The 24,391-nt window shown below is 51.3% G+C and overlaps 6 protein-coding genes across 6 annotated transcripts; 1 reads left to right on the top strand and 5 right to left on the bottom strand.

The window, feature by feature from the left end:
- Nucleotides 1-1,756: 1,756 nt before the first annotated feature.
- On the bottom strand, nucleotides 1,757-10,156 carry ENH_00067030 (hypothetical protein, conserved; the record flags this gene model as incomplete). The annotated part of the gene is made up of 13 exons (XM_013582305.1): nucleotides 1,757-1,802; nucleotides 2,224-2,342; nucleotides 2,794-2,930; nucleotides 3,359-3,986; nucleotides 4,261-4,674; nucleotides 4,940-5,071; nucleotides 5,301-5,434; nucleotides 5,624-5,663; nucleotides 5,780-7,870; nucleotides 8,127-8,327; nucleotides 8,651-9,154; nucleotides 9,426-9,816; nucleotides 10,128-10,156. 13 exons carry the CDS (start codon nucleotides 10,154-10,156, stop codon nucleotides 1,757-1,759), a joined length of 4,866 nt encoding a protein of 1,621 aa, XP_013437759.1.
- A 1,233-nt stretch (nucleotides 10,157-11,389) lies between these two features.
- On the top strand, nucleotides 11,390-11,797 carry ENH_00067020 (hypothetical protein, conserved; the record flags this gene model as incomplete). Its single annotated transcript, XM_013582304.1, has 1 exon — nucleotides 11,390-11,797. The coding sequence occupies one exon, from the start codon at nucleotides 11,390-11,392 to the stop codon at nucleotides 11,795-11,797; it is 408 nt and encodes a 135-aa protein (XP_013437758.1).
- A 1,039-nt stretch (nucleotides 11,798-12,836) lies between these two features.
- On the bottom strand, nucleotides 12,837-14,360 carry ENH_00067010 (hypothetical protein, conserved; the record flags this gene model as incomplete). The annotated part of the gene is made up of 1 exon (XM_013582303.1): nucleotides 12,837-14,360. The coding sequence occupies one exon, from the start codon at nucleotides 14,358-14,360 to the stop codon at nucleotides 12,837-12,839; it is 1,524 nt and encodes a 507-aa protein (XP_013437757.1).
- A 1,574-nt stretch (nucleotides 14,361-15,934) lies between these two features.
- ENH_00067000 (hypothetical protein, conserved) lies at nucleotides 15,935-17,461 on the bottom strand (the record flags this gene model as incomplete). The annotated part of the gene is made up of 1 exon (XM_013582302.1): nucleotides 15,935-17,461. The coding sequence occupies one exon, from the start codon at nucleotides 17,459-17,461 to the stop codon at nucleotides 15,935-15,937; it is 1,527 nt and encodes a 508-aa protein (XP_013437756.1).
- A 1,690-nt stretch (nucleotides 17,462-19,151) lies between these two features.
- On the bottom strand, nucleotides 19,152-20,678 carry ENH_00066990 (hypothetical protein, conserved; the record flags this gene model as incomplete). Its single annotated transcript, XM_013582301.1, has 1 exon — nucleotides 19,152-20,678. The coding sequence occupies one exon, from the start codon at nucleotides 20,676-20,678 to the stop codon at nucleotides 19,152-19,154; it is 1,527 nt and encodes a 508-aa protein (XP_013437755.1).
- Nucleotides 20,679-22,798: 2,120 nt separating this feature from the next.
- ENH_00066980 (WGS project CADU00000000 data, contig 00001346, related) lies at nucleotides 22,799-24,328 on the bottom strand (the record flags this gene model as incomplete). Its single annotated transcript, XM_013582300.1, has 1 exon — nucleotides 22,799-24,328. One exon carries the CDS (start codon nucleotides 24,326-24,328, stop codon nucleotides 22,799-22,801), a length of 1,530 nt encoding a protein of 509 aa, XP_013437754.1.
- Between the last annotated feature and the right edge of the window lie 63 nt (nucleotides 24,329-24,391).

Raw genomic sequence — 24,391 nt, 5'->3', positions numbered from 1 at the left:
GTGCCGATTTATCGCAGGTTCGTCGAAGAACTCGAGAATTCCAATGATCGACTTCCAGCGGTCTCAGTCCGACGGCTGCGGCGCGAACACAGACTGCCACCGCGCCAGCCTCTGCTGTTGTACTTGAAATGCGAAACAGAGAAGTGATCCCGGCTGTTTCCGTAATTTTAAATAAAAGGGTTTTCAGCAAAAGTTCTTGCAGAGTTCAAACAAGAGAACAACGCGCCGGGCTGAAGCCTCAGCTAGTCACTGCGCGGACCGGTCAGCAGCCCTGCAGCCGACGCCGCTGCCCGACTGTCAAACCACCCGAAGCCGGGACCTTTTGCGCAATTAATTTGCAAAGCTTCTTCCTTTCTCTTTAATTCAACCTGGGAGCTTAATTTATTTTTCCCAAAGGGAGCAGACAGAAAGAATTCCGGCGGTGGTCCCACTACCGCCGGCCTCCTGTCGTCTGCAGCGCGCTCGCCGCCAGCTGACCTGCAAGCTGAGCCATAATGGCCAAACTGCTTCCAATGTTTCGCTTTCAACATGTGCAATTTGTTGGAAACTGCACTCTTTGCGCAGTTTGCTGCGAAAGCTTTTCCCCTTTCACGGCATTCCCGCGTTTGCGAGTGCCAACAGCCAATCGGGCACGAATTCGCGTACAAGCTTTCATTCCCACGCCTTTTTCCCCAATCTCTCGCAATTATTCCACATTATTCATCTCCAATTGATGTTCTTCCCTATTAAGCCGGCCTAAATCTACCCTGCGACTGAGTCTGACGGCCCACACAGAAACTCGCCACGCGCAGCAAGTGCGAAACTTCAGTCCCAGCCCCGTCTAGGCATCCTTTGTTCTGTTTTGAATTGCAATAATAAACATGGAAATCAGCATAAATAAATCTGCAAAAAAATGCTAGCACTAAGTCCCAAGAGGAGGACCGAAGAGCTGCTTGCTGCCTCTGAGAGCCATCTCATGAGGGAAAGCTCTATCTACGAAAGAAAAATTCGAGACTTGAAAAGCAATAATAAAGTAATAAATAAAACTTGTTCATTAGCGAACTTGATGAATAAATGAAATAAAACGAAGGAACTACTTTGTACGGACGCAGTGAATGCAAGATGTGCGGCGCGCCCACACTGCTGCGTTGGGCTAATTGCTGTGAAGGAACTGCTTTGTCTTTAAGACAAACTACTGCAGCAACAGATTGCAAAGAATCAAACGAAAGGCCGAGGGTTTAGGCCCGCGATCTGGTGTTTTTTGAAACCTCCTAAGCACTCTCCCTCGAAAACGAGGGTTTAGGGTTTTCGCTTTCGCAAGAAAAGAGTCCGAAGACGCAAAGGCAGAAACAGAAAGTGGCAGCAGAATCAGAAGTGAAAGAAAAGCAACAAAGGCAACAACTGGAGAGTGAAAGAGGCAAAAAGGAGGGAAGAGGCAGAGCCCGACAGTGGCTGCGGGAAGGAAATCTAAATAAAAAGTCCAAAGACAAAAACGCGGAGAAAACGGAAAAAGAAGAAAAAGTCCAAAGACAAAAACGCGGAGAATACGGAAAAAGAAGAAAAAGAAAGTTCTTGTTAATGCTGCACGCAGCAGCCATCAGGCAGCACATTTCACAAGGACCCAAGATAGAAAGAAGAGAGCGGCCAAGACAGAAAGGAAGAAACGAAAAGAAATCAAAGAGAGGAAGCAGCGAATTCAAGAATGAAAGAAACACAAATGAAAAAAATAGTTGAAAGATAAGAATAGGAACAAAAATCGCCTTTGCTGTAACTTGACTCAACTCCTCTCTGGGGAAATGGAGAGCTGCATGGAGCGCGTGAGCCTGAATGAAACAAAAAACAACTAAGTTGAAAAATAAAATGAATTCAACAACAACTAAGTTGAAAAATAAAATGAATTCAACAAAAATATGACATGAAGACGAATACGCGGACGCCTAACTGTTTAGCATTCTGGCTGGGAACAGGATCATCTACACAAGAGCTAGTTGGAAAGACGCAAGGAAAGCACAATAATGTGAACACAAGTAGAGTCAATTTATCCTGAGTCACAGGAGCACTATTTAGTCCGGCTTCAGGCTGTTATATGTGCTTGTAGACTTTGATATTTACTGTTGCATCTTGCTGCACTTTGCGCAGGCTGTTCGCCTCTTTGCTGTGCATATATTTAGGCCTAAGCCTACCTATTCTGTGCAGAAATATACTTCGCCTAATCTGGCTGCACAAGTGGCCCATTTGTCTCACCTCTTCAGCTGCTTCAAACACATGTTGATTCTTTCCTGCAGCACTTCTGCTTCCCCCTTGAACCGCAGGCGGACGGCCGCTAGGGCCTTTCTTAAGTGAGATTTGTATTCGTGCAGCAGCTGAAGCGGACATAAATACAAAATAAACAAAAGTGGACTCTCAGCTACTACAAAATAAACCAAAGTGGACTGTCAGCTATTACAAAATAAACCAAAGTGGACTCTCAGCTAATCGTTCCAGAATCCTGGTGATCGAAACCTGCTGAGCAGGTGGGTGAGTGGGTCCAGAACTTGCACAACAGCTCAAGTGTATGTACGCCTCAAGGCACAAAGTGTCTAGTTGTAAATAATAAGTTAAGTTTGAAATGGCGCAGCTAATGGCTATTTGATGTCGCATGAAGTCTGGGCTGGCACTGCTTGAGACAACTGCATGGGCGGGCACAGAAGCACAAAAATGTGGCAGTAAAACCCCACGAAAATAGAATACAAGTGTAAAGAAAGACATTAAAAGAATACAAGTGTAAAGAAGACATTAAAAGTACAAACAAATGCTAGAAAAAGGCCTGCCTACCTCGAGAAAGTCCTCTTCTGCAATGTGCTTAGAAGGAGCGTCCAGCTGAGTGAAGGCAACAGTCAGCCACTGAGCCCTTTGCTGCAATTCACTCAATTGTTTCGTTTCCACTTCTTGAGCCAAACAATCCGACAAAACTGAAAGAAATAGAAAAAGAAAACACCCATGAGCTCCACATAGCCCACCAGTTAGCGAGAAAAGCAAGTATGGAGGAAACGAGAACTAAGCAGCGTTGTAGTGGTAACACTGCTACTCATAGTAAGAAACAAATCCGCAAACGCAGCCAAACTTGTGCATGCAGAAGTGTCAGACAAACCCATCTGCACACAAATATACAGACTTGGAAACACAAAGTACACATATTAAAAGGATAGACACACACACGAGTAGAAGCAGCAAACAAGACACTGCAGCGATCAGCAGCAGCAACGGCGGAAGCAGCAGCGAAACCATCCGCTGCACTGGTGACCTCGGCAGAAGCACCACTGTGGCAGCACCACATACGGGCAGCAGCAGCAGCAGCAGCAGCAGCAGCAGCAGCAGCAGCAAAAGAAGTAATCCCTACCTTTCCCGATACCCAGAAGTGCCGCCTGCCCCAGTGGTGGAGGCTCAGCTTCAAACAGATCGTCAGGGTTTAAATCTTTACAAATAAAGTTGAGCCAAAAGCCCTGCGTGTCTTTTTCCAAATCCGCAGAAATGGCCAGGCCGAAAGCCTCATCTATTCTGTCCTCCCTTATTGCCAATTTCAGCCTTGCTGCGAACTGAGCTGAGGTCTCGCGCTCTGCTGCTGCAGCTGCTGCAGCTGCTGCAGCAACAGCAGCAGCGGCAGGTGGCCCAGATACGCCCCCATCGGCGGTGGCGGCTGCTGCTCCTGCCTTTTCAACCGGGCGCAAGGAGCTTGGGCCTGAGGAGGAAATGCTGGAAATTTGACTGGATACGGAGCCCAGTTGAGACAGCAATTGCTGCTGCTGCTGCAGAAGCAGCTGCTGCTGTTGCTGCTGCTGCTGCTGTTGCTGTTGCTGCTGCTGCTGCAGGGATAACAGAAACTGCTGCTGTTGCTGTTGCTGCTGTTGCTGCTGCTGCTGTTGCTGTTGCTGCTGTTGCTGCACTGCTCTGCTTTGCTTCATGTCCTCTTGCATGTCGCGAAGCTGCAGCCGCAGCCGCCCAATGGACTTTTCGGTGGAGTCCAGACTCTGAACAGACACCTCAAACCCTAAACCCTGTATTCTAAACCATAATTTTGGGACGCAAACCCTAAGCAGTAAACCTCAGACACCTCAAACCCTAAACCCTGTATTCTAAACCATAAATTGGGACATAAACCCTAAGCAGTAAACCCCAGACACAGGTGTTCTTGAATGAGTTGCAAAAAGGTGCACTATGCAAGTTAAGAGATGTATACAAGAAAGAAAAAGTATAATGACAAAAAAGACAAAAAGATTGCATAAAATCGAAAATAACCTCTACCTTGAGCATGACTCCCTCTTGGGTCTTCAATATTTTCTCAAAAGCCTCAAGCATCTTCCCGCCCACATGTTCCTCTGTAGAAGATGACCGCTGTTGTTGTTGCTGCTGCTGCAGCAGCTGCAGCAACCGCACAGTTTGCTGCTGCATCTGGTGCTGTTGCTGCATCTGGTGATGAAGTTGCTGTATTTGTTGTTGGTGGTGCAGCATCTGCTGCTGCAGCTGCTGCTGCACATGTTGCTGTAGCTGCCGTTGCTGCTCCTCAAACGCCTTGCTTATAGACTTCAACTGGTGCTTCAGGTGCTCATCCAGCTCCCTAGACATCTGATACTGTAGCTGCTGCATCTGCTGCAGCATGTCTTGCTGCTGCTGCACTGCTTTTGCAGCAAGAGATGAACCCTCTTGGCCAGCCGGCATCTGCACGAAGCAGCAGCATGAAGCACACCGAAAGAATAAGAGAAAACACGAATCAAAAGTGAAAAATTAGCAGCAGCAGCAGCAGCAGGACATGCAGAAATACACGAATATCCAATTGTAGCATCACCGTAGGCTAAACAATGGAGCAGCAAGAGCAAGAGCAGCAGCAACAAGAGCAGCAGCAACAAGAGCAGCAGCAGAAGCACTGCATGCGTGGTGCTGCTCTCACTGCTGCTAGTTTTGCTGTTTCGCATGCGTCTCGCACTGCCGCCTGAAGCTGGGCAGAAAACAGCCGCTGCACTTCCTCTGCGATCAAACATGCCAGGCGCTGCTGCTGCTGCTGCTGCTTGTCGCATGCAAAGGAAAAGTTGGAGCGGGTGGTTGTTGTGGTGCTGGCCTGGACAACAGCAGCAGCAGAAGCAGCAGCAGAAGCTGAAGGAACGGGGCAGGTGACGCAGCAATTGCTAATCCGCAGCAACAGCAACAGAAAGCTGCGCCTAAGCAGCTCCAACAGCTGCTGCAGCAACAGCAGCATCAGCATCACCTTATCAGCATCAGCAGCAACACATACACCAGCAGCAGCAACAGCAGCAGCTGCAGCAGCAGCAACCGCAACTGCAGCATACTGAAATTTTCTGGGGAAGGTCTTCCATGACTTTGGACAACAAGGACTCAACAGCGCCATACGTCAGTGGGCTGCTTGCACTCGGTTGCCCTGAGGCATCGGAGGCACCATCTGCTGCTGCTGCTGCTGCTGCTGCTGCAACAGCAACGGCACACAGCGCACTATGCGTGGGCACATGCAGCGGAGCAGCAGCAGCGCAAGCAGGCGCAGGGGCAGCTGCAGCAGCAACAGCCGCAGCGTAGCTGCAGCAGGAACAGCAACAGTGACAGGTGAAGCAGCAGCAAGAAGAGAAACAGCAGCGGCAAGAATGGCAGCAAAGCTTACAGGGCTCCCTTGGCTTCGATCCTTTCTTGTCTGTTGTAGGCTGCAGCAGCAAAACGAAAGAACAAAAGCCGGGTAACTGAAACGAAGCAGAGGGCAAACCAGCAAACTGCTGCTGCTGCTGCTGCTGCTGCTGCTGCTGCTGCTGCTGCTGCTCACCTTGGTAACTCCACTGCCAGAAGCTGTCTTTGCACCTCCCGCAGAGGATTGCTGCTGCGGTAGCGAGTCCGCTGCAGGTTCTAAACAAGGTGACGTCGAGCCAGCAGGAAGCTGCTGCTGCTGCTGCTGCTGCTGCTGCTGCTGCTGCTTCCCCCTCCTGCGTCCCCCAGGCTGACCTTGATTCTGTGCGAGATCTTGTTTGGACTTTGCTGCTGCAGTTGCCGCTTCTGTTGCGGCTGCTGCTGCGGGCGACTTTGTCTTTTCAGTCGGAGCATCTGCTGCAGCAGCAGCAGCAGCAGCAGGTGACTCGCGTGGTGACAGGGAGCCGCAAGAACCTTCTGCAGCTGCTGCTCCTCTGGGGCTGTTGCGGCCCTTGCCTGTCCCAGCTGCAGCAGGAGTACCAGCAGCAGCAGCAGGAGCAGCAAGGCGGGGGCTGCTGCCTGTCCTCTCAGCTGCTAACGGAGTTGATGCTGCAGAAGGGGATCGGCCTCTGCTGCTCGAGGCAGAAGCAGCAGCGAAATCTTCGTTGTTGCTGCCGCCGCTGCTGCTGCTCTTGCCTTTATTCTTGGCTCCCTTGCTTCCGCCCAGCAGCAGCTGCAGCAGCCCGTTTGATGCAGACTCCCTGTCTGCTGCTGTTGCAGCAGCTGCTGGTGATGTGGCTGCTCCCGTTGCAGCTGCTGCTGCTGCTGCGGGAGGCCCAGGAAGGGCAATAATAATTGCCGGGTCAGCAGGAGCAGCAGCAGCAGCTGCTGCTGCTGTTCCGGCATCAGCTGTAGACTTTGGCGGGGCAGGAGCTTCTGCTGCAGCAGCTGGCGCTCCGGCCTCAGCTGCAGGCCTCGACGGCCCAGAGGCTTCTGCAGCAGCAGCAGCAGCAGCTAGCCGCGACTCCTCTTCCCCAGATGTTGCCTCTTTAGCTAAAGAGCTGCTGCTGTGGCCCGCAGGTTCCCTTACCGGGCCATCAGCAGCAGCAGCAGCAGCAGCAGCAGGTACTGCTGGTGCTGCTGTCTTATCGCCGTCCGTTGATGGCTGTGCAGCTGCCTCTGATGGTGCTGCAGCCGACTTATCGGCTATATTGACCTTTGTTGCTGCTGCTGTTTCTGCTGCTGCGACTGCAGCAGCAGGCCTTTGCAGCTGGCGCCACTGGACTTTGTCCTCTGCTGCGGCAAGCTTTGCGCACTCAATGTAATGCACTCTAAGCAGATCTGGCCTCTGCTGCTGCTGCTGCTGCTGCTGCTGCAACAAATGTTTGTCCTGGTCTGCCACAAAGACACAGTAGCAGTACAGTGCTGCAGCACTTCCCGAGGCCCCTACCCGCTGCGTGTCTGCTGCTGCTGGGGCCCCCGTGAGGACAGCAGCACCCAGACTCACGAGGGGTATCTGCAGCCGTATCAGCAGCACGCTAGAAAGCGGCAGCAGCTGCTGCTGCTGGTTTTGTTTGTGCTGCTGCGTGTCAAATACACAAAGATAAGAACGAGTTCCCTCCTGCTGCTTCTTTACAATGCCGACGACAAGAAAGCGCTGCGTGAAGTCCGTCATCGGCCAGGCGCGAAGGTCTAAAACGCTGCTGCTGCTGCTGCTGCTACTGCTGCTGCTGCTGCTGCTGCTGTGGGTGGCGGCAATATCCTTAGGCGAGCCGAAGCACAGCGTCTGCTGGCACGGCCCTAGAAGAGAATGCCGCTGCTGCTGCTGGTGGTGCCGCTGCTGCTGCAGCAGCTCTCTGATGTAAATAGGGAATATTTGCGCGTAAAATGAAGCCTTTGAGCAAACCACCAAATGCGGCGTGGACTCTGTAGTAGTTGCGGGTCCTTTGACGTAAACAACTAGCAGCTGGAAGTGGTCCGCCACTTTGTCCTGCTGCTTCTGCTTGTGCTGCTGCTCCTGCTGCTGCTGCTCTTTGTTGCGCATGATGATGCTCGTCGGGTCAAGAGAGCCAAAATACGAGAAAAAAGGATTGGTGTTTGCTGCAGCTTGCTGCTGCTGCTGCTGGGCCGCAGCTGCAGCAGATTCTGCAGGCGCAGCAGCCTCATCAGGCCCCGCTGGCAGCTGCACAGCACCGAGAAGCGTGGCGCCCCGAAGGCCGTTTTGGTGCACCTGCAGCAGCAGCGCAGCAGCAACGCAGCAGCACAGCAGCAGCAACACAAGACCCGGAAGAGATGCACCACTTGTTGCAAATATGCAGCAACAGGGTAGCAAGTCCAAAGAAACAGAATCCCCAGAAGCATACGCATCCGCGCTCGTATGGACATACGCTGTTAAGTCCAGCTTTCTTTTGCAGTTCTCATGCAGCTGCAAGAACAAAATAGGCAGGTGAAGGACTGAGGTGTACAGACACCTGAACCCTCCTTACCTTGAGGTGCCACGCTGTCACAACTTTCCCCCCAAGGCCAACTAGTAAGGAGCCCTCTCTTGAAGCGCAGCAAACGGAGCAAACTACTGGTCTCTCTCTGCTGCTGCCTACACTGAAAGGGTCATGTGCAGCCTGTGCTGCTAGTGCTTCCTCAAGTGGCAACACACAGCAGCAGCAGTCCGCAGCCTCCGCCTCCTCTGCCTGCAGCAGCGCCACAATACACAGCGGCAGCCTTCATTATCGCTGCAGGTACGCCCACCACCCCTACTACTACTGCAGCTGCTGCTGCTGCTGCTTGCTGCTGCTGCTGCTGCTGCTGCACTTCGTGAACAGACAAGCTACTTAGCTACAGAGATTTACTTGTGCACAGGAATACGTGGTTTTGTGAACATGAAAACTGAAATATTTGCATGTTGAACACTACATTCAATATGCGCCTCCACACACATATATATACATATATTATATATATAAATATGCTGTCTATAAATATGCATGCATGTGCTTATTGGCAAATAGGCAACACCCACTGTCAGGGGCTCTGTCTGCAGTTCTCGTCTAAGTGTGACCCCAAGGATACGGAGCAAAGGCAAAGACCACACAGCAACTCTGTGGCGCTGCACTGTCACGAAGAAGCAGCCACCCTCTGTCTTTTCTGCTTCTGCTGCCGCAGCCCCTGGCCCCTCCTGCTGCAGTTCCTGCTGCTGCTGCAGCGGGGGCAGCCAGAAAGCGTCCAGCAAAGGCCCGTGCTGCTGCAGGTCCAGCTGCAGCTGCACAAAAGGCTCCGCGCTGTCGGCTGCGTGCCCGGGCCCGCCCGCTGGGGAGGGCGACGGGGCCCCCTCTGCTTCTGCAGGGGGGTGGGGCCCCTGGGGCCCCTGTGGGGAAGTTGTGTCTGCCTTTTTCTTGTAAAGGACAATGAGGCCATAGTTGTCCGTCAGCAGCAGCAAGTTGGGCTTCTCCTGACACAGAGAAATCTGAACTGCAGAGCGCGGGGAAGCCGCTTCCGGCGGGGGGCTGGGCAGCAGCAACTGAGAAGGAAACGGAGAAGAAAGTTGAAAACACAAACTCTAATGATGAAGACAGACTCTGCGGAAAAACAGCGAGACATAGAAGACGAAAAAGCCACACAAACACGAATGCAACAGTCTTGTGTAGTGCATGCGCGCACAGTTAGAACAGGAGGGGGATATGCAGCACTTACATATGCAGACAGCGAGTTAATAATGCAAAAAGAGAAATAAATAAACTTACTCGACAAACAGAGGCAGTTTGCATTGCCTGATGGTCCAACACGCGTACCACGCGAACCACCCCCGGCTTGACAGCGTAAGCAACACATGTGGCGTTGGCTCCCAAGGCTCTTTCGTGCAAAACGCCAGAGCCTTCAGGTGTACGTACACCCGGGGAGGTGGCCGGCAGCGCAGACGCAGGAAGAAGGGCAATGTCCAGCTGCGACTCTGCGCTTCCTTCCTCCGAGGGCGCGCCGCAGCTCTGATCAGAGGAACCCTCAAGCATGGCCGCCTCATGCTCCTCACCCATGAAGACGCAGGTCCGGCGAGTCCTTAGAGGCATCAGCATCATGTTGCGGGCAACCCCAGCTGCTCTGTCGGGCACCTCCCAGTCATCTGCAGCAGCTGCTGCTGCTGCAGACGCAGCAGCAGGAACGCCAGCGCTGCTGGTCTTCGCAGACCTGCGAGAGGAACTCCGTACAAGGGAGCAAAAGCAGGAAGTCTAAATGCAGCACCTGTCTGTGAAAGCACACCCAAGAATTGTGTGCACAAGACACCGCCCGAACCTGCAACGCTACCTCAGGGGAAAAGCCGCAGTACACGCGCTGAAAATTTCAAGTGGGGTCGCCAGGGCAATAAAGGAAAACTGAAAACTGCACTGGCAGCATCTGGCTGCTGCCTTCAGAGGCCCCAGCCATACATCCTGAAAAACAACGGCCGAAACACTGCTATGCTGTTGTGAGGGGTGAAAGGCAAGAAACATCCTCCTCACCCTCCAGCCGTCTTGCTGTCTTCATCCATTTCCGGGTAGAGGCCGTCAGATGTCGTGAGGAGATCCGAGAGGCCCGTCGACAATCAACAGAGCCGTAGGCCTTCGACTGAAGCCGTGTGAGCTGCTGGAAGTTAGTGAAACGTGGGAAAAAGAGCACTGAATTCTTCCCCTTGGTCCAGTTTAAATTCTGTGAGACGATCGAATATGAAATTTAATGCTGTTCATGGATTAAAAACCGAAATAACGTCGAGAAAAGCAGTCCCAGCAACCCAGTCGGGAACATCTGAATTTTTGGGCAAGAGTCATCTACTTTATTCCCTGGAGAAAACACTGATGTATTTCAGCGCGTATTTGATGCACTATGATCAGTATTTCCTCCTTAGTGAATTAATTGCTCTATTACTTCAATGAAAACGGCTCCTGAAGATTCCGCGGAAAATGCAAGACGGCACAGGCATCAAGCCACAGAGAGTGGGAGTGTGCGGGCTGCTCTTGTAATCCCTTAAATGGAATTGTTTGCAAATTCCCACGTCTTCTTTCCTGGCCAGCTCTTTCCTTGTTTCTGCCCAGTAACACCCCGCTGCTGCCGAGGCCCCAATGCTGCTGCTACACTATGTCGCCCCCATCCTAGCACTGCTGAGTATTACTCCTTTCTTGAGGAATTGCACATACTTCCTCTCCTTTCTTTATGTTGTTTACTTGTTAGAGAGTGTCATCTTGCAGCACTAGTCGCAAATAATTTGTGAAATACGCCTGTTTATGAAGCCGGCAGCGTGCCTCGCCTCTCGCTCGCACTGAAAGCGGATGAGATTTCCATCTTTTCTTCCTCACTGCGTATTCCACATCTTTCTTCCCACTTTTGACTGCTTTTAAGAACTCATTCGGGGGTTCATATGCCTTCGATGACCCATAAAGCCAGCTGCACCCCCCAATTTCCCTGGACGGAGCTGAACAGCAGTTGGCCCAAAGTGAGCTGAGGCAAACGCCATTCAGCAGCTATAGAGGTGCCGCATACTGAAAAATGACTTCAAGATAACGGGCTTTCCATCGACGTTACTGCTAGTGCGTGGCGCTCGCTGCGAGCTGCCCTGTTGCAGTTGACCCTTCAGAAGGAATATTGAGAGTTACTTCTGCTCAACGCCGCCAAAGCTACAGAACCTCCCCATAGGTCCACTCTGCTCCTAAGGGCCCACAGTGTCGCCGCACCATATTGAACTGTGCACGGATTCGTGCTCGCGTTGTGAGTGCAACTGAAGGCGAAAATGGCCAGCCACACGAGGACCGAAACCATCACGCCTGCGGTGATTCACATTGTGCCTCCGGCTGCATCGGCAGCAGCTACGCCACAGGAGCAGCAAGAAACAACAGAGCATCCGAAACAGGTCGCATGGGTCGAGGGTACGCTCGATAACGAAGACTTGGGCAGGAAGAGCAGCAAAGTCTGCTGCATATACCATAAGCCCGTGCCTTTCGGGGAAAGCAGCAGCAGTAGCAGCAGCAGCAGCAGCAGCGAAGACGAAATAGATAGTAATGGTAATGTTCGTAGAGTCAAGAAGAAGAAGAGGGCAAAGCGAAGCCGAAGGGAGGAACACGTGTGCGGGGATAAACACTGTTCGCAAGAGGCAGCAGACGAGAAAAAGGGTCAGCCTGACACTGAAAAACAAGATTAATGCAGTTGAAGTATTGTAAAATCAATTTATTTTCATAATCGTAAGATATCTGCTATATTGTTCATAAGGCGACTTGCATTTCAGGACGCGCGAGCCTGAGGCGCTTCTCTCTAGTCAGCGCCAGAGAGCTCTGTTCTCCCATTCCGTTTCTTACGAGAGTAGTGTCATCTGGACAATTGAAATGAATCTTATTTTTGACCATTGACTACACCCCATCCCCAGTGCTGGCGTTGTACAACTTAGCACCGCAATGGCGAGCCAAGCAGGGTTGCTTTTTTTTTAATTCCTTGCTTTTTCGTTGAGAGAGCAGTGGGAGCCGCCGTCCTCTGTGGGCACTTGCTCCGTTACTCTTTAGTGCTTGCAGATTACGGAAAGTAGCTGCAGAACTACTCACTGCAACAGCACAGCTCTTTCCAAACTGAATGCCCCGCGCGTAGGCACTATGACGCGGAGGAAAAGAAACAGTCCCGTAACATCACTAGGAGGTGCGGAATCGAAGTTCGCTACGGCTAGTACACAGCTGCGCGGAGCTTCAGTTTAAGTGCCCACTGCAGTACAGAACTATCACCGCTTTGTGCGTAAATGCATTGCACAAATAACTACCAAGCTTGGTTCTCCACGGGCCGCTCTGTTCCAAATTGGCAAGCTCCAGAACGAGTTTTCTTGCCCTTCTTGCTGGCAACTGGGAGGCCGCCGTACTCGGCAAGTTTCAACCGAAGCACGACCGTCCAGTGTGGATGAGTACGACCACTCTCATACCCAAAACACATGCATCTTCACCTGTGAGTCCTTCGTGAAACTCCGGTGGCTGTTGGTGCTGCATTCTGTGTAACGCTGTCGCTGCATACTTAACAGCTACACGTGCGGCGACGCACCGTGTTCACTTTGACAAATGTTCCAACTGTGTTCACTTTAACAAAAGCAAGTGTTCCACTGCGAAACAAAAGTGCCGTTCACTGAATATAAACATGAACAATACACGTTACGCTGCTGCCAGGGCAGCAAGCCTAGTTCGTTCACACACAGACACACTACACGCTCACGAATAGATCAGGACGCTATACTTTGAAAGGAGCCCCACGATGTCGATCCTGTCTTTCCTCTCCAGCTCAAGCAGATCCATAATCAACGGCTGCCACTCTACTGGCACCTTCGCCATTCTCAGCGACTTTTCCAAGCTCGACGCCCGCACCCCCTGAGCTGCAAGGCTGTTCAGCGTCTTCACAGGTGACGCTGAATCCCGCAGGCCATAGGGCAGCTCCCCATCGGTGAAGAGCTGGTAGAGGGTGATGCCCAGTCCCCACAAGTCGGTCTTGGCATCGACAACAGGATGCGAGGCCCCAAGGCTGCTCTTGCGCGTTGCTGCAGCGCCCAGTTCCCTCTCGGCATAGCGCGGGTCAACAGTTTCCACTCTGTCAAGTGCCTCTCCGATCAAAGTCCCGGCCCCAAATCCAGTCAAGAGGCAGGACCCGTCAAACCTCACGCGGAAGTTCCCCAGGTGCAGTCTGTTGTGGCTGAAGCCAGCGCGCTGCAGCTGCAGCACCGCCAGCAATATCCGCTTTGCCGCGTACTCCTTCGCATTATCCGGCATTCTGTTCTCAGGGATGAAAATATCCGCCAACCTCCCGCGGAGCCTCTCGCTGATGTGCACTGTGTTCAGCAGGTGCACGTGCGTGGAGTCCAGCACAGGGGGAAGCCCCTCCAAAGTGCCAACACCAGCAATTACATCCAATGCCCTCTCAGCAGTTGCTTTCTCCAGTGGAGTGGAGCCCGCAGCCTGCAAGATAGCCGTTGTCTCCTGCATGACCCGTAGAGAACCCAGCAAGTTGGCTGCGCAGCCAGACGCTGGGTTGTTCGGTTGAACGTCGCGGACGTTCAGGTTCAGTGCTAATAGTTTCCCCGTGTTCACATCGGTAACCTCCAAGGTCACTGTAGAATCGGTTTCACTCAGGTAACGGGTAACTTTCAAGGGAATAGGGGACCTCCCAATCGTATCGGAACCTAGTATTTGCACGTCCTTCACATACACCGTCTGGCCGATTAGATTGCTTGTCTTGCCGCCAGAAACATGCATCGCCAGGGCCTCCATTGCCTCTCTACCCTTAGGCTGTGGCACAGGCCGATTGTCATACTCCGTGCGGCTAGCAACAACCGCGGTGAGCTCTTTGCCCAGCATGCCCAGTTTGTCTAGCCGGTCATCCATCTGCTGCGGAGTTGGAGACTCCCACGCCGAATCCTGGCGGGATGCTATCCCCCAGCTATCGTATAAGGCCTTTCTTGACAGGGCATCAGATCCGTGGCGCATTACAAAGCCAATAAATGCACTTGACAGCATACCTCCCGCCAGGAATATTGCTGCGAGGCCGTACTTCCCCCATCTTCTGTACTTGTGCCTCGTCACGTTCATGCGAAGGAGGACTTTTTCGTTCTGAGTTAGATCAGAGTCGTCTGCAAGCTGATTCACGCTGACTTGTGACCCCTTGACCCTCAAACCGCTCGTGACATCTTCCCGTCCACCAACGGGTTGCTCAACCACCCCAAGAGAACCGAATGAAGCGGCCATAATGGAGAGGCGATAATGGAAGCCCAACAACAACTCTCTCTAAAAAGATTAACCGTCTGAAAATCAAAAATACTCGAAAAAGAGGATAAAAAGATTGACGATACTGGTTCACACGGAGCTGCGTACTGGTTTGGCTTCGCGGCAAGCAGCTGGAGATCGATAACGGGAAGCAGCAGTGCGCCCCGAAAGTGTACTTGCTTAATTATGCAGTTCCGATGCTCCCCTCATGCAGTTATTAGCGGAATTAAAATAATAAAGGCAAAATGCCGAGATTTAGAGTCAAGGAATGCCAAAAAAGCATAATTTTATTGCCTGTGGCACGATGGTTCGAGAGACGCGATGCTACAGACGGGGCCCCACGCTTTGTGTCTTCCGCTCCCGTTTAGTTTATTTGAACTGTGATCAGTACCTTAAACTAGTTAAAAGTGCTGGGAATGTATGTTGGAAAAATGAATTTTTTTTGTTACGTGTTTGGGGGCGCCGTTCCCCTGTGTCTCGGACAGAGCCTTGGTGACTTCGAAGCCTTCAAGACAAATGGCCACCGTAATATAGTTCTGAGGGTTTATTACTGCTCCTTTTTGGGAAACTCTTTTGTTCTCCATGGTCTACCATTATGCAGGGGTGAGCAATCCCCACCAACACAGAGGACAGCGGGACGGCAAGAACATGGAGGATGCTCACTTAGGAACTCACCATTTAGTTCCAAAATTAATCAGTAACCAATGAATAGAAATTGCTTGCATGTCAAGGGGTCAGCCATAACAATGTGTCAGTCGTTGCCAAAGAACTGCAGCAGGATACAGGCTTTCTTTAGCGGTGGGGGAAGCCCTCCAGTGCACGCAGGCACACTGCAGATGAGCATTTTCTCGGCAAAAAGTGTAAAGGCGAGTCGCCTATCTCAGCGGGGAAAGGGTGTGGCCCCCAGAGCTACTTGCTCCGTTTAGGGTATAAGGGGTGGTTCGTATCGAACAACCCCCTATACCCTAAACGGCGAGAAGCTGTAAGCAGCGGAGATCATGTAAAAATCTGGCACTCAGTACCTGGCAACAAGGAGCTGCTTCTGGCTGCCGAAGAACAGCTGTAGCAGAAGATAGCGAGTTAGAGAAGCCATAGATATCCTACTCCACAATGGCCCCTACTCCATAATGGCCACTAGTTTGGATAGAAGACAAGCTCGAAACTGCGTTGAAACTTTACATGAAGTTCACGAAATATGGTTTCTCCACACAAACGGGAAAGCCTCTCGGCCTGTAGCCTTCCCTTTAGAACCAGCGATGGCCAAAGTGGAAAAAACGTAAAACGTGTTTGCGACTACACATGTGCATTCAAAGAAATTGAACGAAATACCATGTATAAAATGACTGTCTATTTCGAGCGGATCCTCACCGGACAAGCAGTCACATTGCACACGCACCCCGCCACTTTCCACGGCCTTCAAAGTTTCGTGGGTTCGTAAATGAAGAGTAAACTGGTGTCACCTAAGCATCCACCGTGCCAGTGACGCTGACGCTCCCATCGCAAGACCATAAAATACCAGTAGGTCGCCATTATGAACTGCGTCCCAATGTTTAAGGCTACACACCCCGCAGGTGTAGAAGATCCTGGAACTCCCTGGACACCCTTTCTGCGTCCAGTCTGTCGTCTCTATCAACTTCCAAGAGGCCTGTAATTAGATCCTGCCACCTGGGGGGCACCCCCGAATCTGTCAGCCGACCACGCAGCGACTGCCCGCTCATTCGGTGTTCCTTCAAAAACGCGAAGACAGATGCAGCAGGCTCTTCTGAGGCCAGGTCAAAAGGCATATCGCCGTCTGTGAATATTTTGTATAGACAAACACCCAAGCTCCACATATCCGATTTCTCGTCAACTACAGGTTTGGCGAGATCTTCCTCCCCTTCAGCCTCAGCAGCTGCAGCGTTAACACCTAGCTCCATCTCCGCATATTTTGGGTCCACAGCGCTGACTCTGTCTAGGCGCTCGCCTATGGGGGTACCAGTTCCAAAGTTTCCCAGCAGAAAAGAGCCGTCTGGCCGCATTAAAAAGTTTTCAAGCTTCAGATTGTTGTGGCTGAATCGGGCGTGCTGCAACTGCAACACCTGCAGCAGCATTCGGCTCCCAGCGTACTCCTTAACCTCCAAAGAGGTAGCAGTCCCTGCTGCGAATATATCACTCAAGCGACCGCTGTAAACCTCACTCAGCTCAACGTCAGCCACCAGGTAAACAGTACTGCCGCGCATGACCGTGGGCACGCCTTGGATCGTTGCAACGGCAGATGCAACAGCCAAGCCCCTCTCCTCTGCTGCGTCTCTCAGATCCGACTCCCCAACTGCCTGAAGCATAGCGCTAGTGCTCTCCACCAATGACCGCTGGTTCAGTTCCTCCGCTGTCTCTGGCAGCACGTCCTCACCGTGGACGCGAGGTTGCACGGTGCGCAGCCGCATGGCATAAGGCAAATTCGTTGCTTTATCTACTATCTCCAAGGTAACAGACTCATTGTCTTCATATAGATAGCGCTTTATCGTATAAGGACGTGGGGTTGGGTCGACTTCAGGATAACCCAACTGCTGCGTGTTTACCAAGTTGATGGTGGCGTCTATCACACTGCTTGACCTTCCCTTCGTGAGGTGCTCAGCAAGAACGAGCATTAACTCCCGGCCTAGCGGGCCCCGCCACTGCATGTCAGCTGCTTGCCTAAAGTTAACTGCATCTGCAAGCAACCATTTACCCATGGCCAAGCGGGGGTGAGCCGCTACTTCTTGCTGGTCTATAGTAGGAAGCAGCCACGTCGCCTCCTGCGACTCCAGCTGCTGCCATGCGTCGTACAGGTTGACTCGGGGACGTGCTTGGCGCTGCCGCAACAGCAGGCTAGATAGGATAGCTGCAACAAGTCCGGAAAACATCAGGCCAAAACCCAGAGCAACGCGCGAGCCAACTTGCCGCCGCTGCCGTCGGCCAGGCCGCGCGTTTAGGAAGAAAGCATTGCCTTCATCTCCCTCTGCTTCGTTCGTTACTGTATTCTTCGGCTTCTCTATAGGGGCCTTAGAACTTTCGGAGTACTCGCCAGGCACTGCCTCGGGGAAGCTGACTGGTGGACTCTCCATTGGCAACAACTCGTATTCAGTTCTTAAGACTTGCTTGGAGCTTGAAATATAGCAAGATATTGAGACTTGACTTAAAAAGGTAAAAATGCTTGCAACAATTGTGGACAGAGGAACCAGGACAAGCAAGTTGAAGTGCTGAGTGCGCTGTGAGCAGCCCAGCGATCACGATCACGATGCTCGATGCTTTTCACGCCATCGTGATCTATGGATCGAGAGGCCGCAGCATTAACAGTGAACAGTTTGCCCCAGAGCTTCAAAACCAAGTCAATAGCGATGCAGTTTTTGAATTTTCTGGATTGTTTATTTTTCCTCGTTCACAAGTGACTGGGCCAATGGCTCTGGACGCCACAGCTCGGCTTCGTCTTTCAACACTTATTCCAGCACGACTACGTTCCTTCGGCCACAAAGATAACTTAGTAAGATGAGCAGGAAACGTATTTAAATAGGATAGTGACCGCTGAGAGATATAAGCGCTTTGGGGCGTCGACGTTTACAACGCATTGCCCATACCAGCCGGGAAGTGAACTAGACAAACAGTCGCAATGAGAAAGAAGGCTAGGAGTGGGAAAAGCGATTGACGGAGCTGGAGAGCATACATGTAACATGACAATCATTGGAAGAATACGACCACATCCTGTTCTGCAATCAATAGAAGGGGCCTAGAGCTTCTAAGGCTTCAAGGAGCAGTGACCAAAGTATAGCCTTTGTCTGAAGCTAGAGGAGGGACATACACATCATCTTCTCTCAGTCACCCATCATAATTGTCTTGTTGCGCAAGTTTTACAGCTAGTTGCACACTCAGCTGCAAGCGTTACATGCTCCCAACGCTTGTACCACGTGAGCCGCCCTACAACATGGTAGGGCTGCAAGGCCTCTACAGAAATGCCTCGAGCATATATTCAAGTAACGGGGAACTGCGGTACGTACAGGTGAGAGGGTGTATTCACTATGATGTAACGTACTTTGGCACATCCCTTACCGCGTCGGGCCCCAGGATGCAATCCTGGACCCCGACGCGGTAAGGGATATCTACAGCTCTTGGAAAGTTGCTGATGTTGAACTACAGTTCCCCAACAGCGCAACTATTTCCGGCGCAACCAGTTGGCTTGTGAGTACAATGAGTGTCGAGAACTATAATAACGTAGTTTGTGAATTACTACTACTTGATACAACTGCGAAAGCCGTGGATGACATATGCCGATGGAAGGAAATACCAGCACTTCTTAGTCCCGAAGGCTCTCTATGGAAACATCCTGTCGCGTAACAAATGTTGGTATTTCCTTCCCGGAGTTTCCTCCCTCTTCCTCTTTTTTATGATTGACTGTCGCTGAAACGTTCTGCCGCTAAAACACCTGTACCGAACTTATTAAATAAAAAAATCTGAAGCTCGAAGGAAGATGTGGGTGTCCTGCCTTCTGAACTTGACACAGAAGTCCCCCGAACTAATTTCGGGCCGTGCCCCGCCGGATTCCGCTATACTGGTGGGGCAGAACCAACAAAAAAAGATACTTTCTACTAGTTACATCAGCCCAATAACTTAACTACATGGAGAAGCAATAAATGATCCACCGATGCAAGCACATCGTCACAGGCAAGCAATTCACCTTCGCCGCGCGTGAACTTTACAAAATTCAAACGCAAATTGCACATCGACGAGAACGTGTCATCTAATATCGGTACACTGCATTTACTAAAAATCGTTGCTGGGCCTCGGAAGGAGCAGCAGCTCCTGATAATCCCTAAACACTGTTTCTGCATCCAGTCTCTCGTCTCTGTCAACCTCCAAGAGGCCCGCAATCAGTTCCTGCCACTTGGCAGGCACCCCCAATTCTGTCAGCCGACCATTAACCGACTGCCAACTCACTCCACCTTTATCCAGAGACGAGAAGATGGATTCCAGAGGCTCTCCTGAGTCCAGGCCGAAAGGCATATCGCCGCCTGTGAATATTTTGTATAGGCAGATACCCAAGCTCCACATATCCGACTTCTCGCCGACTATAGGCTTGGCGAGAGCTTCCTTCCCTTCAGCCTGAGCAGCTGCAGCATTGGCTCCTAGCTCCATTTCCGCATATCTCGGGTCCACGGAGCTGACCCTGTCTAGGCGCTCGCCTATGCGGGTGCCAGTGCCAAAGTTTCCCAGCAGAAAAGAGCCGTCTGCCCGCATGAAAAAGTTCTCTAGCTTTAGGTTATTGTGGCTGAAGCCAGCTTGTTGCAGTAGCAACACCTGCAGCAGCATTCGGCTCGCTGCGTACTCCTTAGCCTCCAAAGTCATCGCGTTCTCCGAAGCAAAAACGTCACTCAAACGGCCGCTGTGCAATTCGCCTATCTCCACATCTCCCAAGAGGTAGACTGTACTGCCGCGCATGACCGTGGGGGCGTTATCAATCGTAGCAACCGCAGTTGCAACGGCCAGACCCCTTTCCTCTGCTGCGCCCTTCAGATCCGACTTCCCCACTGCCTGGAGCATAGAGGTAGTTGTCTCCACCAATGACCGCTGGTTCAGTTCCTCCGCTGTCTCTGGCGGCACGTCCTCACCCTGGACGTGAGGGCGCAAGGTGCGCAGCCGCATTGCATGCGACACATTCGTTGCTTGATCTACTATCTCCAAGGTGACGGACTCAGCATCTTCCCACAGGTAGCGCTTTATGGTATAAGGATGTGGGGTGGGGTCAATGTCAGGACTACCTAACTGCTGCATGTTTACCAAGTTGATCGTGGCGCCCATCACATTGCTTGTCCTCCCATCCGTGAGGTGTTCAGCAAGAGTGAGCATTACCTCCCGGCCCAACCTGCCTCGCCGCTGAGTATCAACTCTCTGCTTGTGTTTTACCAGAGCTGCCATCAGCCATCTTCCCATGGCCAGGCGAGGAAATACCGCAACTTCTTGCTGGTCTACAGTGGGCAGCTGCCATGCCGCTTCTTGAGGCTCCAAGTGCTGCCACGCGCTGAACAGGTCCGCTCGGGAAGAAGCTTGGCGACGAGCCAATAGAAGAGATGCTAGAAAAGCTGCGATCAAGCCTGAAAACAAAACACTAAAACCCACAGTCAAGTGCGAATCCGCCCGCCGCCTCTGCTTTCGGCTACGGTGGGAGCCCATCAAGACAGCATTGTCGGCTGCTTCCTGTGCTTCTCCATTGGTTGAAGATATTTGGTAGGCAAATTCATCATCTTCAGGTGGTGGCACTGCCTTAAAGGCAGTAGCCGACAGGCCCTCCATGGGCACGAAGTTCTGCACTTCCGATGACCGTCTGTTTGGTGGCTGGCGCTGCCGCTCTGGAGGCTTAATTCACCACAAACACAGTGGAAAATTGTCATTAACATCCAGTGCAGAATAAACTTTGTTAAAGCGTAAAGCCTGGAGTGCTATATGTATTCTAAATGGGCGGTATCAATGCAAACTGCTGCTGCTCCCTCTGAGGGGTTGACTGTCGGCTTCCCGCAGTCGAGACCACTGATGTGGATTTGAGAATGGAATGAGTTGATGCGCATTCCCATATCAACTAGCTCAAAACTTCTCAGCTTTGGCGTAAGTTGTCGTTTTAATACAGATCTATGACTTCGTTGAAGAAGGACATAGGAGACGTGAGGCGATCGTTGTCGATTTGCATCCAATGCACCACTCTCTGGCAACCTGTTCACTGATGAGGGAACGACTAGCAAACCGTCTCATTCATGTACTTTTTAAATATTACGTCCACAAAATACGCAATTTGATTTATATTAACACTCAAATGAGCTCACATTTAGGCTTCAGTCACGCAAAATGCTGGTGTGCTGTAGAAATCGCCCGATACCACAGCAATCGTTAAAAAGACCTGTGTGCACTAATGCATGGTCTGTCGAGGTTTTAATGAATAACAGCAAACGTTTTCAATATTATCTTTCATTTAGGACAAAACATTATTTTGCGTTCCAGCTTCTATGAGTCCCAACTCGTGAGAGCCGCGTGCGAGGGAAGGGGAGTCGACTTCAGCCCAGCAAAGGTCGGGTTTCAAAGTTCCTGCATGATAGACATAGGGCTTGAATCTTCCATTTCACGGAGTGGGAGCTACATCTTGAAGTTCAACAGACAACCAGATTATTCGTTTCCTGCGCCCGGAGTGGAGCCATGGGCACATACCCTGAGCGTGTGATACATAGACACTCTCCACTCTACTCTTCTCTCCACGGCGACACTACAAATCTTTACTAATGACATTCGCATAACCATAATAGCAATAACTATACTATTATTACCACCACAATCATACTGGCAACGATGCCAACGATAGTGCGCGATAGATTATGTGACTTCAGGTCGTCGCATCATTGCATTGGTGTGGCAACACATGTAGGGCACAATCCGCTCTACTACCTCTCTAGAAACCCCCATGATTTGCAAGTGCTAAAATGTCAGTAAAGGCACCACCAAGTGGGACCTTCTGGACTCCTAACCGTACCCCACTAAGAGCTAAATTAAGTACAACTCCAATTAGCTTCGCCTTAACTGCTGCGCCACATGTTCTACACAGCCTTCTGGACTCCAACTAATACTAACACCCCGGGGCTTCACGTATTCCTTACTATACAGTATAGCATACTTCACTTCCCAAACTGTGAGTCGCTACACACCATGCGAATTCATAAACTTCTATTCCTTTACACGGTTCTGTCCATGTGGGTTCATAGGGTTGGAAACCAGTTCCAAACGAGTTTCACCCTCAGCTCGCTGTACATAGGTTGGTTGCGTTGTCGGCGTCCAAATAAAACACATCCATAAATGCACGTTTATAAATATATGGATACATATGTATATGTACATGCATCTAAGTATATGAGCGGGTGCGACAGATATACTTAAGTACAAATATATATCTGCATCGCTCCTGAAGGGCCCTTTTTTCTGTCCAGAAGAAACATGCCAAATTCATGTGCCGCTAATGATTGTCGTTCCCTTTGCAGATTTAACTCATGCCCCAACGCAGCCAATTCCTGCACGAAATAAGTGTATCGTTGTCAAAACACCAACTGTTTAACAGTTTGATGAACATAATAGGCAATTTGTTGAACATGATTATTGACATGTGAAAAGCCGTATCAGCTTAGTCACATGTTTGAAAACCAGGTATGGCTGACACCCCCTTCCACCCACCTCCTGAATTCCGAACTTCACAAACAGCATCAAGAGCAGCGTCAGCAGCGACCCCAAAAACTGTCGCCAGAAACGTAGACAGCATCAGTGATAGCGTAATCCACGTTACCAGCATGAGCACTGATACCAGTACCGGCAGCACCAATACAGGCATCAGCAAAGGCAGCAGAACTAGCAGCCACAGCCACGTGACGGCTCCGCAATGCTTAGAGTTGAAGCAAATCAGCGAATTCCTCGATTAATTGTTCAGTCCCAATCCTGTTTTCCCTCTCGACTTCTAGCAGCCTAATAATCAAATCCTTCCACCTTGCGGGTACTCTTGCCGATGTTAGGGGAGCGTCAAGTATTACTGCTCTCACTTTATTCTTCTCCAGAAAATCAAATATCTCAGAAGCAGGTAAGTCACCGCCCAGTCCATACGGCATTTCACCTCCAGTGAAAATCTGGTAGAGGCACATCCCCAAACCCCACAAGTCAGACTTGCTATGCACCCTGGCAGGAGGAGCGTCCGGGCTAGTGACTGTTGCCGCCAGGGAGAGTTCCTTTTCAGCATAGGCTGGGGTCACTCCACGCACCCTGTCCAGGGGCTCCCCAATAAGGCTTCCCGCTCCGAAGTCGCCCAGTAAGAAAGAGCCATCAAGGTTCATGAAAAGATTCTGCAGCTTCAGGTTGTTATGGCTGCAGCCAGCACGCTGCAGTAGCAGCACCTGCAACAATAGCCGCCGTCCTGCGTACACCTTTGCGCCCTCTGTCAACCGTGTTGTAGGACTGAACAGACCCTCAACGGTGCCATAGTAACGATCAGCAATCTCCACTTCATTCACAAAGTAGGAAGAGCCACAAGGTAAGACAGATGGTACACCTTGCACCCTGGCGACGGCGGAAACCAGAGCCAGTCCCCGCTCTTCCGCTGCTGCAGTGAGAGGCGTTGTTCCTACTGCCTGCAACATGGCCGTGGTGGATTCAATCAACGCAGTGCGGCTAGCCTCCTCCGCTAGCTCAGGAGTTACAGAAACCGAGTCCAGATGCTGCGGTATGGCGTGCAGCCGCAGCGCCTTCGTTTCATTCGTGCGCTTCTCTATCACCTCTACTACCACTGATAATGCCCCTTCCCCCAGGTACTTTGAAACTATGTATTCCCGGGGCTCCTGCTCTATCTCCATTGATCCCAACGGCTGAATGTCAGTGAGTATCAATGTCTGCCCAATCAAGTTGGTTGTCCTGCCCCCAGAAAGTTGTTCAGCTAGGGTGGCCATTGCGCTCTGGCCCAAAGCGCGTGGGAAGGCAAACCTGATTTCGCCCCGCTTCTTCGCGGCAGCTGCTAGGAGAGCCTTTCCTCTAGTCTCAGATAGCGAAAGGTGTTGCTCATATTGGTCCAGAGTGGGCAAATCCCAAGGAGCATCCTTACTTTTAACAGCCTGCCAAGCCCGCTGTAGGTCTCGTCTAGCTGGACCAGACAGGGCTGGCTGCAATAGACTGGCACCAACAACCGCTGCCAATAGAGTGCCCAGGAATAACGCGAAAATAAAGGGCGACCGGGAGAAGTAGCTGCCGCTCCGGACCTTCGTGCTGGTATCCGAGCAGTAGGCATCGACATCGACGGGATCAAGGGACTGAACAGCATTTTCAAGGGTGCTAGCAAATGCCCGCGAGCTTATAAGACCAGTGGTTGGATTAAATGTACCGCTTGCGGGTTCGGAGCTCTGGTCCACCGGCACAGCATCCCACTCAGGCATTTTGAGTACCGGGAACTTGTAGTGGCGTGATGCCGAAATCGTCAAATTACTACTGAACAAATT

The sequence above is a fragment of the Eimeria necatrix genome, genomic scaffold, assembly GCF_000499385.1.
Source record: "Eimeria necatrix Houghton genomic scaffold, Enh_scaff61, whole genome shotgun sequence".
Classification (NCBI taxonomy): Eukaryota; Apicomplexa; class Conoidasida; order Eucoccidiorida; family Eimeriidae; genus Eimeria; species Eimeria necatrix.
The sequence above is the reverse complement of the archived record's forward strand: the minus strand, read 5'-3'. Positions and strand labels throughout refer to the sequence as shown.